Source organism: Suillus subaureus, assembly GCF_016647635.1.
Source record: "Suillus subaureus strain MN1 chromosome Unknown BJ212scaffold_6, whole genome shotgun sequence".
Taxonomy (NCBI): domain Eukaryota; kingdom Fungi; phylum Basidiomycota; class Agaricomycetes; order Boletales; family Suillaceae; genus Suillus; species Suillus subaureus.
Window position 1 is genome coordinate 1,632,537 of NW_024538562.1, and position 14,210 is coordinate 1,646,746.

Below are 14,210 nucleotides of genomic sequence, written 5' to 3' on the forward strand. Positions count from 1 at the left end.
GCTAAATGGATCTGAAGGGCTTTGGCCTCAGCTTGTGTGCTGTGCCCCTTACCTGAGTATTGCCCCTTATTTCAGGAAGGCAAGACTAATGCGTCCGGAGGGTTGGATGAGTAGTGTAGCAGATCTGGATGACTTCCAGATGTGGGATAAGTATCATAAGGCTAATCTGGATGAGTCCAGACTAGAAACTAGCAGTAGTGGGCTGTTGTAGACAGAGGTAGATAGAAATAGACTATAGGAATCAATCCTAAGTCTTGGAGGGTGACAAGAGTAGTGGTACTTAGGTCTGGAGGACAGGAATGAGCAGAACTAAGATGATATTTGAACTAAGGTGCTACAGAGAGTTACAGGAGGTTATATACTATAGGCATCTAACGGAATGATCAATCAGCAGGGTCTGAGGCTATGTACGAAGCATATGGATAGTCTATTGGTAAGTAGAAATGGATCACAAATAATGAAATGGAAATGAAGCATAGGTAATGGATCAATGAGTAGGACAGATATATAGATAACTGAAATACTGGAGTTAGGGGATTACCAAAAGGAGACGAGTGCTGATTGTGGACTGGACCAGATGAGTGGCAGATTGGATGATGAGATGTTGGAAGGAGATAAGATGTGGAAAGAATTGAAGATAAGATGTGGATTGGATCTGAGATAAGATATGGATTGGATCTGAGATCTGGATATGCAGATATGACACAGGTCTGCCATATTAGTGGTAAGGGTAGAGGGCAAGATGAGTCATAGCATGTCAGAATACCAAAATAAGTAAGGGTACTAGCTGAGAAGTAAGGGCATAGGGTGAGACAAGTCAGAATACCAAAGTAGGTAACTGTACTGGTCAGGCAGTAAGGGCATAGGGTTGGTGAGTCATTAGTTGTCAATAACAGCTTGGCTTTTGCCTGGCTCAGCTTGAGTTGCAGTCCAATACAGGTAAGCAAGAACACAATGGGTAGCAACAGGTAGTAATGGGTAGTCAAGTTTACCAGAGAGGTTGTTTGGATTGGTGTTGATATCTTGGGTGAGTAGTTCCTTGGTGGTAGATAAGTCTCCATTTACACATGCAATATGGGCAGTCGTGATGGCTGGGATCTGCATGAAACATGCTCAAATTGTGTGTGATATTGTCATATGACTGCATTGTGATGACCTGAAAAAGATGTAGGCAGCAACTCCAAAACATAACATATAGCAAACCTGCAGATAAAATTCACATAATGTATTGAGATTATGATTGCATGCAGTCAGGCTGCTAGTCTAAACAGATGTGAATTCAGTTGAACCTGAGAGATAGAAAATATGTATGCCTCTTTTGACTGTTTTGTTTGCTCTGGAGTGAGGATACCAAAAGTCATACAGATTTCCATCCCCATACCCCAGACCTCTTGGACCATTTGAAGAATCCTTTCAAACTCTCTCCTGTGTCCTGTGAGGTCCCTTCATGCTGCACCCATGTTTTGTACTACTTCAATGACAGGTTTGATATTGGCAAACATGAAGCCTGCGTCAGAGTGGAATATCTGGATGACTGAGAACAGTATGAGCTGAGTGAATGAGTCAGTATCATTATTTGGTAGTACAATAGGCTCCTTACAGTCCTCAGAACATCCACCAGCTATAATGCAACATTCAGGACAATGATGGAGGGGATAGAGCGGGAACAAAGTGCACTCTTGATATTCATAAGTGTGCATAGTTGGATCTTGCTAGGGTCATGATTCTGATGATGGATGCTACTTGTGCAGAAGATGGAATAGAGTGGAACTAGTTGTTCACTTTCCATAGGGTCCATCTCCAAGATGTGTAGATGTTAGAACAAGGGCAATGAGACGAGCTGAATCATAGTAAGCTTCAAGTTGGAGAATTTGGAGGTACATAAGGTCATGTGACAAGACACATTGTATCACGAATGTATCAACAGAGATGCGTGTGTGCCCAATTCAAGAGCTTATCTCACCTTATGAATCCTCTTTGGCACAGAGTCTTTGAGAATCACCATGTAATGGCATGACAACATGACATGAATCACCTGTAGAACACTGGATGTGGATCAACTTCAGGTGCCTGGGCCTGTGCTATGGCTGGCAAGGGCATCTCATGGAGCTCATGAGATGCTCTTGAGAGGTTTAAGCAGCCAATCAAGTAACAAATAAAACTCCAACTAAAACATAAAACATTGATTATGGACTGAGTACTGATGATAACAGCATAGCAGTCCCTACATATAATAAGACCACCATTAAGTACTATTGTAAGGCAAATGCTGCACTTTGCACAAAAAGTGCAGTGCAATGGGTCCTTTACTTTACATGATTCTACTAAGAAGGTTGGTCACATATGGTTGGACCAAAACTGATCTTATGCTCACAACTTTACTATATACTTCAATTTCTTTGCTATCCAGCTTTCTGTCACATATAACAACTGTAGTAGAGACTGTTCAGATACTGTAATATTTGAGCTACTAGTAGGGATTGGCGCAGGTATAAATCATTATCACAGTTACTTATTTCCAAGTACATGAGTACAATACTATGGGCATGATGAAGGAGATGCAAGACATTTAATAAGAGAGAACACTACCACTTGACATGTTGTCTCAAGCAACTTGCTGACTATCAGAAGATAAAACAAGGCCTCACAGCTTTTCATTGGTGCAGGAGTGGTGTTCTTTGATGTATGTACCACATCTTTGCACTTGTGGTCTTGCCTATTTTTTTGGTGTGGTCATTTGATTCATGGGTAGATGTAGTATTATCATCAGCACTGGAATGTCAGGTCAGTAACAAGTATTAGTGGAGGCATTGGAGGAGTTGTAACTTGGAAGTGGTTGCATGAGTTGAAGGCAGCATTTTAAGAGCACTCAATGCTCATCAAATAAGTCTTCTCATTTGTGGTAGGAGGGAATTTGTTTGATGTTTAGGATAGATGCTTCAACTAGCAATAGTATATCCCCACTGTCTCTTGAGTCTAGTGATACCATAACCATTGCATTGGGTTTGAGTTAGCGAGTGAGGGCAGCAAGCAAGTGAATTGGTGAAGTTTGGATGCTGAACTGGATGTTGTATTCAGTTGAATCAGTTCAGCAGTTTTGCTGGATGTTAGACCAAACATGCTTGAATGCATTCATGTGTTGAGTGGGTTTTGAAGGTGGTAGGAGTGGTGTTGGAGGATAAAGTGGTGGGTGGTGCTGGTGGTGGAGCTGATGTGGCCCCATGAAGTGATGGGAGGTGAAATTGAAAGCAGTGTTGTGGGAAGGAAGGTGGGGTGCATGCATACATGATAGCTGAACATTATTAGCTTTCTCCTCAAGTCTATGATCCCCCCACCAGGTGCAAGTGATGATGAATAGCTCACATCCCAACCTGCAAGACTGATCTCCCATGCTAAGCTCTGGGATGCAACAGCAAGAGTCTCAACTCTCAAGCGTCTCGTCTGTCATGGTCTTCTGCATTGCTTTTCATGACCTGTGCTTTCCTGGTTTCTTGGTCAAGTGTGAGCATCTATCATCATCTTCATTGTACTTATTGTCGGCCTCAAGTGGCAGCACTCGAGAAAGATCCTCTAGCTCCTTGACTAGCAAACACATGCTTGGAGCCCTGCTCAATGACTGACTACACACGAGTGGTGTGCACAGTGCTGCATGGGATGATAGGGCAATGAGAGGGTGGGCATGATGATAGTGGGTGTCCAAGCATTGACAAGGCAGTGCTTGATAACAGAGCTTATAGGAGAGTAGACTACAGAGAGGCATGAGAGAGGCACTACTATCCTCAGAGGTCTCATGCTCACACAAGAGGGTAGGTTTCAAAGACTAGTTACACTCTACAAGGAAACTGGGTCTCTTAGACTGTGGGAATGGGGCAAAAGTGCTGCCAAGGGTGATGTGACTAAGGAAACTAATAACCTCTGCACTAGTTCACTACTAGCTAGAATTCCTTAGGTGGCACAGCAGCTGCGCCTCAATGATTTCTGTCCACTTATAAGTATGAATCTGCTATCAGGTCTGTTGACATGATATCTGTTGTTTGATTTGTAATTAGTCTCACACTACATTAATGCAGAGGGAAATCCTTCAGCCTAGGAGACTAGTTATACAAGTTGCAGATGTTGTCAGTGAAGCAGCCATGTGATCAGTGAAATCATCACTACCTTGGTGCAAAATACATGTGCCCCAACTGCATACACAGCCAGAGATTCACATTTTAAAATGATTGGTTGATGAAATTGGTGACTAGACACCATTGCACTGGCCAGCAATGACCTTGCTTTAGCAGGTTATTATTAATACTTGTCTTTTTATTGGATCCATTTTATGCCTACATTTTACTTTCTCATAGCTGAGGTAAAGAAACTATCAGGATTCAGATTACTCAGAGAGTTTGATCATGAATTACTTACCCATCATCCCTCTGGAGACCTTCAGAAAGAGAATGAAAGACTCTCTGGTTCTGATTTGGCCACAGCAACCACAAATAGTAATGGTATTAAAGATACAGGGTAACTGTAGGTACAGAGTCAGACATAGGAATGGATGGCATTAGCTGACCAGGGGACCTACCTTGCTTTCTAGATCACTCTCAATACTCTTGCTAACTCACCAAACTTTGGTGTGATGCTTGCACTCCCTTTACTAGACCAACACAAAACAGTCTGAGCATGTTGGTGTGAGTTATCAAGATGTGAAGAAGGTGCATAGCCATCTCTGATGTCAATTGAGCTTTCTGGCTTGATATTGACCATTGGCATGTGGTGATTTAGGGTTAGGGTTAGGCTCCAGCAACCTTCTCAAGTAGATGATCAACTCATCTAGATCTCATCCAAGAAATCTAGATTCAGATGTTCCACCTCCATATGCTGCAGCTGTAGCAGCCACCACCCTGACTACTTGCATCAACTCTGCTGTCCATGGGGTAACTACCAACCTGCCTCTGGCATATGAGTCTACCACATCATCTCATACTAATCAACCTCCTACAGTAAGCTGTGTTTTCCTTCTAGACTTTAGCAGCCTTTGCTCACTTTTGCACCTTTCTGCATTTAATCTAGAACATGGAGGCTTCTAACCCCTGCTGTGTGTACTATGCTGTCAGAATTGGAACTTCTTTACAGATGTGATTTTGAGCTTATGCTTAGTCTTGGGTCATGGAGGCTTGAAGGGTCAGGTGAGGATTGTGAGGCATGCATTGTGCACACAAAGGGGCATTTGTTGGTAGGACATCTTTGTCAATGAGAATGCCCTTGATCAGTGTCATGCATGTCAGCAAGACAGCTACCAACTTTGCCATTAACCTTGATGAGGTCAAAGGGAATATCATAATGTTCAAGGTCTGCAACTATCAGAACAGCATCAACCACGATCTGAGCGAACTGCTGCAGCTCCTTCAACACACTTGGCCATATTTAAAGCATATTCAAGGAAAGAAAGAAAGGACTAGTGCACATTTTGCTGCCTAGACAGGTGATTGCAGTCCTGGGAAATTTTTCTTTGTTCTCAGGTGAGAAGTTGACATGATTTGAGATGCTGTTGAGCTTCTCACAGGCAACAGCACAGGCCTGGTCAAAGCTATCTGCTATGAGGGGCCCAAAATCAACCCAGACTAATTTCAAGACCCAACAATATGTATGGCCTCTTTGCTGGAGTGACTTATGAATAGTATGATAAGGAGGCTGACAAAATATAAAATGACAATGATCAAAAATGGACTCATGGCGTTGGGCACAGGTATGTGCTTTCTAGCTGGTTATATCATTTCATTGTGTTCACTCCACTTTGTTTTTATATCCAGGGAGGTGAGAGAAAATGCAGGACTTCCAAAGCAGAAAGTCAAGTGCCTGAAATTCAGCAAAAACAGCACTAACCTGAAGCATGGTTTGTTCATTGTCATAGACCTGGTAGGGGGCAACCTACATCACATGGACATAGCACTCAAGAACATCCCCAACACCATTGTAATGGGCAAGAACTGCAAGGGAAACCAAGGCCAAACCTCTATAGCAGGAGGCTGCAGCTCTATCTATCAAGGACTGACTATGACAAGCTGCAGGACTACTGACTATGAGCCAGGACTCCTGCTACTGCACCAGAACCCCTGGCACTCCCTGTGATCTGCACCAGACCATCCTGGCACCCCATGCCAGATCTCCCCACTACACCATTTGGATATGGAAGGAGGCTGTCAATATTGAAGAATTAGCTACAGGTGCCTGCATACTCTGACTAAATACAGATATAGGTATGATTAATCCTCAGTCTCAAATAAAAATGTTTGTATTATGTAAGTAAAGAGAAACAGTAAATTGGCACCATGGTTGTGTCCAACATTAACAAGCATTGAGTTATAGTCTACAACCTCAATATCCAACATACTCCTCTCTAATGCTATGTGGGTGATCCCTCTTTCCATTCACCTCTGGCTGGCTCTTTCCCATCTTGAAACACCTGAGCAGGCCAAAGTCATCTCTACTGGAGATTTGCATGTCCAATGAAGACTGGAAGCTTAAAACCTTTAGTTCATTGGCTATCTAAATAACCTCAACTCAATAATCTGTGGACAGGAAAATCTGAAGCAATCTGTCTGTGAGTTGAACATGATGTTGAAATCTTCAAGAGATACCAGTCATCCTCATTGAACATGCATAGGAAGGTCTGCTCGAATATTGACATAGCATATGAATCTGATAGTACAAAGGCACTGTTTGTTAATTTTGGCAAGCATTTCATTTCAAGCAAGCCCACTTGATCCAAGCAACCAGAAAAGAGATTGACAGTGTTCACACCATACTGATGACATTGTGTGGAGCTGGTGACAATGTTGTAAAAAATCTTTGAGCAGTAGTTAAAGATATTACGAGAGATGCAACTGATGATATGGACATGTCTCAAATCTCGGGTTGAATTTTTGTGACACCTGCAGTTGTTTTTTTCTCATCACCTGCTGAGCTCAATTCTCCTGCTATCCCTTCAATTTCCTTCACATCCTCGAGTCTGATCTTCTTTCTTGGGATAGCTTCAAATGCCTCAACATCTAAATTGGAGTCAGGATCCTGTTGGCATTTGACTGATCCAACTATCACAGTCTCTGTATCAGAATCAGATTCTGAGTCTGAACAGACTGTGAAGAGTGAGGGTGGATTGGTAGGTTGCTACGAGGTAGAATTGAAGTCATGCTCACTTATCAAGGTGCAGTGACTCCCTGCTTCTATACAGCTGTAGCATGGTCAATCCCTCAATCCCATACATTTTATGTCTCCTAGAATGCAGGAGTCACACATTGGGAGATTAGGTGTCAGGTGGGGAGGTCAAGTAGTAACCATCTGAGCTCTGTTAGTAGGAATGCATTAAGAAAATTGCTGTGCAGAGTTTGCAGACATGATTGGAGGTTTGACAGAAATTTTTTCCCTTCCAAGCTAGCCGAGGAATGAGGTCTGGCACAGAACTTATCCACATCTAATCCTCCATTAAATCACAGACAAATACTTCATCCAAAAAATTGCCAGCAAATTAAATAATATTTTGTCTCTGCAAAGTGACTGCTCCATTAATATTGGTAATCATGATAGGTCAGCCAACAGGACCCACTGGCCTTTAGTGTGGACAATGTCTGTGACAGGTGGACTCATCTGGTTATATGTTACCTCACAGGGGACTAGAGGATATGTACTGCTAACCTTTAGTACCATGACCTTATGTTTTGTCATTTAGTTGCAATTTATTACCAGTTCATATTGATCTGCATGTCACGATTGCAAAAATTCTCAAATTTAATGTACAGCCATGGATAAAACAGATTAAGGGTATGGACTGTGCTCCTTTTGACCACTATTTTCCAGCAGCCTGCATAATACTGGTGACAATTCCCATGCTACTGGTGACACTCCACATGGCCCTAGACAGCATCTGTATGGCCATCAAATCCCTAAGACACTATGACTCTTCAATACAAAATACTTCTCACTTGCTTGTAATCTATTTAGCTACAAAACTAACTCTGCATGGTTGACTGGCATGGCTTGTACATAAAGATGAGTGCAGTTAACATGATCTGAGATGCTGTCAAGCTCCTCACAGGCAACAGCACAGGCCTGGTCAAAGCTATCTGCTATACAGATGGGATGAATGTCATGGTCTAGTAGATCTTTGCTCTGCTCCAAAAGTGTACCAGCCAGTACTTCAAATGGATTTCAATAAGAGGAAAGAGATGGTCACAAGTGAGGATCGCATTGACAACACCAGTGGTCCCATCTCCAATCTCATCATCCTAGCTTTTGGACAGCTGCATGAGGAGCTTTCAATTTGATGCTTGACCTCCATTTACCCCAAATAGTTGCATTGTTATTTGAGAGCCTTGTTCACAGCATGATTGCATGCAATGGACTGTCTTGCAGAGCTTGAGGTTATCAGATTGGAGATATCTGACTTCAGTGTGGAGTTTAGAGATGGCATGGTAGAGTTTGTGGAGCTCCTGGGGATGGATTAATGTCAGGTGTGGTGAGCAATAACACAAGAGGTGGAGTAGAGACATGAATGCAAATGGAACACCTGAAACCAACTTCTCCAAGCTCTGCATTCCATTGCTGGAAATGATCTCACTGGCTGGTCACAACAGGAAGGACTGATGTATTGGTGTTGAGCATGTGGTGCTTGGGCCTGCTATGTCCTGTGATATCAATTGTATTGACTGCCAGAATCAAATTTAGACACACCTTGGTCCATAAGCTGAACTTGAGCTCCAGCCCTAAAATCTGACTCTCCCCACTCTCCCAGCCCTCCTCTCTTGGCCTGCTTCCACTGTCGGTGTTCAGAGTGAGTAGATCTGTCTTGAGTTTCTCACATAGGACTTGTTACTTGGCAAGTTCTGTGTGTGTCAGCAAGGTCATCCTGTGTGCTTTTGAGGGAAGCTTCAAGTGATCTGTAGAGGATCTGTGAAATAAAAAGTTTGAATGAAGCATAATGTAGAGGCCAAAATTAACAGTAAATACTCCCTAAATTGAGTCAACTCTTCCCATTTATTCTTGTCATGAGGAGCACCTTGAGACTCTTGATGTGTTGTACAGTTACCTTATCCACATTTGGATTTGGCAGATACACATGGTCCTTGTCTTTGTCTTTGTGAGGACTTGACCAATCATCATCTGGGTTGAGACCTGTGAATTCAACATACAGTGGCTCAAAAAACTGTCCACATGTTTTGATATTTTTCACTATCTATGATATTGTGTGAGAACAAACAAATGCCTCAAGGACATGGTTATACCACATTGTAGTATGGCTTCAGGGCTTTCATTTGAGCCCTACACCAGGGGAATCGGTGGAGATATGGTGGAGATACAAGGCTCACAAAATGGTGACTCATGCAGACAGTTTTTTGACTCAAGTATTTTACAATAATAACCAGGTATTCTAGTATTTTGTATGACCTCCCTTGGCTTTAATTACTGCCTCTATCCTTCTAGGCATACTCTCAATTAATTTCTGGCAATCCTCAGCTGTGATCTTTCCCCATTCCACTGCTACTCTCTCCCAAAGCTCCCATACTCCTTTAGGGGGGTTTTCATAGGCTTGAAGCTTTTTCTTGAGTGTTCCCCAGAGATGTTCAATGACATTGACATCAGGAGACTGTGCTGGCCAGTCAAGAACATTGATGTTATGTTCTTCAAACCATTCCTTAGCTCTTCTGGATGTGTGCTTGGGATCATTATCCTATTGGAAAATGATATCTTCTTCATCAATCCCTGATTCTGCCAAGCTAGGCAGCAAGTGGTCATTTAAAATGTCCACATACTGCTCAGCATTCATCTTCCCCTCAACCTCAGCAAGCATTCCCACACCATTCCATCCCATACAGCCCCATACCATTAAAGAACCTCCTCCAAACTTGACAGTCCCATTAACCTCTCTGTCTGTTAGGCCATCTCCCTTCTTTTTCCATACATATACCTTCCATCTGACCCAATCCTATTGATTTTGGTCTCATTTGACCATATAACATGCTTCCAGTCCTCTACAGTCCAGTGTTGATGAGCTAAGGCAAAGGCTAGTCTTCTCTACCTATGTTTGATGGAGAGAAGAGGCTTTTTCTTCTTTGTTACTGCCTTGAGATGAGCTGCCTTGAGAACATTCCTCACAGTTTGTGAAGAGACAGGGGTAGTGATGGTGGAATTGATATAATGGGTGGCTTGGACAGCATTATCAGCCTTTCCTGTAGTGATATGTTGGATAGTAGCCCTTTTGTCAGTAGAGGTAAGCTTGGATGGACGTCCTCCACAAGAGTTTTCCTTGTCTGGGTGGCTTTATTTGATAAACTTGGCCACAGTGGACTTGCATACTCCCAGTTCTAGAGGAAATTTGGTGAGCAGAGAGGCCAGCATAAGACAGAGAGAGGATATTATCTCTTTGAGCAGAGGAGATGGCTTTCATGGTGATTATGACTATGATACATGAGATATTAGTATAGTCATAAAATAACATAATGACACCACTTCATAATTTATATAATAGTGGCATGATTTTTGTGGTGTCATAAATAATGATTTATATAGTTTTAATATACACTCAAAAAACTGTCCACATGAGTCATCATTTTATAAGCCTTATGTCTCCACCATATCTCCACCAATTTCCACGGTGTAGGGCTCAAATGAAAGCCCTGAAGCCATACTACAATGTGGTATAACCATGTCCTTGAGGCATTTGTTCGTTCTCACAAAATATCATAGATAGTGAAAAATGTCAAAACATGCGGACAGTTTTTTGAGCCACTGTACTATCATGGGGTTGACACAATGAGAATGACACACAAGGGAAAGATGCACCTTTAGAATCTCCAGTTCTTGCTTCATGACTCATTGTAGTCTGTGTGTGTTATTAGTTCTGTCATTGGAGCATCTACTTCTGTGGGAGCAGCATTTGCTTTGCAAGCATGTGGAATATCTATTGTTCCTGTCAATCAATCATGTATTGCTGGGCTCAAAAAAAAAGCCACTTTCTCTAAAATCCACTCCTTTGATCATGCTGTGGTGTTTCATGCAACATCAACAGCACCTTCGAGTCTTGTGCACTTGGACTCAAGCTCTGAGAGACAAAATGTTAGAGATCCAACACTGTTTAAATATATGCACATCAGTTGAATTGAGAGCACATAGACAAGCAAAAATACTCAGAAAGAGTGGGCAGAGGGAGAAGCAGAATGAAAGATGAGAAACAGACATACAACTCACTGCTTTCACTGCCAGTGTGCAATGTCTCAATCTCTCCATGGAGCACTTCCTATGGGAGAAGTCAATGTCAATTGAATTTCAAAGGGGCAAAACATATGAAGAAGTTGCAGTAACAGGAAGGAAAATAGCAGGGTAAAATGTGCTTATCGCAATGAAGGGAGGTGGTCATATGCCAACCCAATAGAATAGAGTATATGACAGCTGTGTGGTAACTGGGGGTGCATGCATGCAAAATGATGCATAATAAATAGTATAGAAAAACAGCAAATTCATGAACAAGGGATAGAGGCTGACAAAACTTACATGTTGCTGCTTGACTGGTTGCAACCCTGCTATTTGTGCATTCCAAGTTGGCCATGATCATGTCAGCTTCAGCAAGATGGGAAATAATCTCATGGTCTGAGTAGAAGTGTCAGTGTGCAAGACAAAAGGTACAACAATGAAGTGAACAGAAGGGAGTGGAGGAAGGAATGCAGCATAGCTCACCCTGATGCTGGCTGTGATCAAAAAGGTTTGCCTGATTTGATTCATTTGATGGTCAGAGGTCACGCACTTAGTCCCTACTAGATAATGTAACCTTGCACTGCAAGTCCCATTCCCTGAACCTCCATTGGCACTGTGCAATTGCAAAACACCAACCTAAACCAACAACACACCACGTAGCACTCTGCATGATTAGGCATATGTTCATCATACACAGCATTGATCTTGGACCCCTGCACAACAAGCTCATGCATATGCACATCCAGCTGTTTGATGTGGCAGTTTGAACACATCAAAAGTGCTAGATGACTGTCAAAACCCAGTGTTCTCACCATGCAATTGAGTAACTTTGGCCTCCAGTATGTGAGCCTCTGTGGCTTTGACTGTTTGGTCCTGTGCACATGTGAATGTGTGGAGAAGTGAAGTATATGTGTGAGATACACAATAGCAGCTTCAAGCAGGGGATATGGATATGGTACTTTGGCAAGGACCTTGTACATGTTGAGGAACACATTCTCAGAAATGTTTGGCCACTTCATAAGGCTGTCGATTTCTGTCTAGAGTTAGCATCTGATAGCAGGTCACTGAGAAGAGGATATGCAGACTTTTGAGCAGGCCTTTGAACAAATTCAGCTTCTCATCATCTGGGATCTTCTTGAACTCTGCAGAATGTTCAGGTCAGCAAGCTGCTTGCAACCCAATACAGACTCCTTCTGGTCATCAATGATCTTGATACCTTGGGTGCCCAGTGTCTTTTGCAGCTCCTGCAGCTAGATGTACTATATGCTTGTTCATGTTAGCTCATTGTGCAAACACAACAATGGCTAGTCACTTGTTAAAGTGCCTAACCAAAAATATTGTTGTAGGTCAATGCTCTGCCTAGCTGCTACACTTGCAAGCAAGAACATTCAACCCTAAAGGAAATTGCTACTGAGAACGGGTGATGATACTAAGGACCCAAAAGTGTGCAGAGCACAGGGACAGGTGTGTGGGTATGTAGAGTGCAGGAATGCAGAAGTGCATAATGCTAGAGTAAGGGGTAGGGAAGTCTTAAGGAATGGCATGGGTAACAAGTGAGGGCAAGGGTATTGATTGCACAGGTAAGGAAAGTCAAGACAAGGTGTCCAGGTATAAGGTAACCAATAGGGGCTAAAAAGTCCATACTAATGGTGACTGCTCCTAAGTAAAACCTATGGGAAGGAAATACTGTAGAAGGGAAGTAAATACGAAGTAGTCACCCTAGGCACTTTATACTAGCTAAACCCTCTCAGAAACAGAAGTGACAGGACAGACAGGCAGTAAGAATATGTAAAGACATGTAATAAGACTGCAACACTTGTTACAACACATGAGGTAAGGCACAATACGTACCAATGAGGTAGGATGGACAATGGACTGATGTGGGACATCTGTAAGGTATTCTGAAGGCATGGGAAATCGACCACAGGTACCTGTGCAGCACAGGAGTGAATGTGTGGGTCCGCAGAGCGTGGGAATGCACATCCAGGGTGGGTTGAGTGTGTGAAAAGCGGTCAATGCAGAGTGGTCATGTATTGATGCACCTTTCCATCACCTATATCAAAAGATGGCCATTGCAAGCCTAGTGGGAATATGATCATCACATCATGTTGCATATATAGTTGGCTTTATGTACCCTTTGTTTGACAATGTCATCATGATGATTGGTAGGTACATTCAATGCACTCTGTGCAACCCATTCAGGATCTACTCCCCAATTCTTGAAGAACTTGTCTCAGTAGGATTCAAAAGCAGGGAAAACAAGCATTTCATGGACAGCTTTCCAAGTGCTATCAAATGCACCCTCCACCCAAGCATGCTGTACACTGATGGCTTTGTCAGTGAAATGAAGATAACCTCCCACAGCAGGATTGTCGAGGCTTGTGTAAATATTTCTGAACTTTCCTGGTCCAAAGAAAGCAAGGGCACCTTGAAAAAAGAATACAAGTGAGATGATCAAATTGAAGACTTGAGGGTGCATGGTGCTGACCCATTGTACAGTGGCTCAAAAAACTGTCCACATGTTTTTGCATTTTTTACTATTTACAATATTGTGTGAGAATACATAAAGACCTCAGTGACATGCTGATACCATATTGTAGTGCTGCTTGAGGGCTTTGGATTGAGCACCACATTGTGAGAATCAGAGGAGATATGGTGGAGATACAAGGCTTACAAAATCATGACTCATGCGGACAGTTTTTTGATTCTCAAGACAGCTCATCTCAGGTCAGTAACAAGGAAGAAAAGGCTCTCCTCTCTATCACACATATACAGAGAGGACTAGCACCCTTCTTTTTTCACATATATACCTTGCCATCTGACCCAATCCTATTTATTGTGGTCTTATATGATCATATAACATGCTTCCAGTCCATGTAATCCAATTCTGATGGGCTAAGGCAAAGGTTAGTCATCTCTGTTTATGTGTGATAGAGAGGAGAGCCTTTTCTTCCTTGTTACTGACCTGAGATGAGCTGTCT

General features: G+C 42.5%; 2 protein-coding genes across 2 annotated transcripts; both read right to left on the reverse strand.

The window, feature by feature from the left end:
• Nucleotides 1-8,052: 8,052 nt before the first annotated feature.
• BJ212DRAFT_1218896 (uncharacterized protein) lies at nucleotides 8,053-8,267 on the reverse strand (the record flags this gene model as incomplete). The annotated part of the gene is made up of 2 exons (XM_041329343.1): nucleotides 8,053-8,177; nucleotides 8,216-8,267. Coding segments are annotated over 2 exons (177 nt in total), but the record flags the coding sequence as incomplete, so codon positions are not given.
• Nucleotides 8,268-11,030: 2,763 nt separating this feature from the next.
• On the reverse strand, nucleotides 11,031-12,209 carry BJ212DRAFT_1297304 (uncharacterized protein; the record flags this gene model as incomplete). The annotated part of the gene is made up of 7 exons (XM_041332563.1): nucleotides 11,031-11,080; nucleotides 11,227-11,275; nucleotides 11,404-11,438; nucleotides 11,530-11,625; nucleotides 11,713-11,723; nucleotides 11,780-11,865; nucleotides 12,042-12,209. 7 exons carry the CDS (start codon nucleotides 12,207-12,209, stop codon nucleotides 11,031-11,033), a joined length of 495 nt encoding a protein of 164 aa, XP_041196803.1.
• Between the last annotated feature and the right edge of the window lie 2,001 nt (nucleotides 12,210-14,210).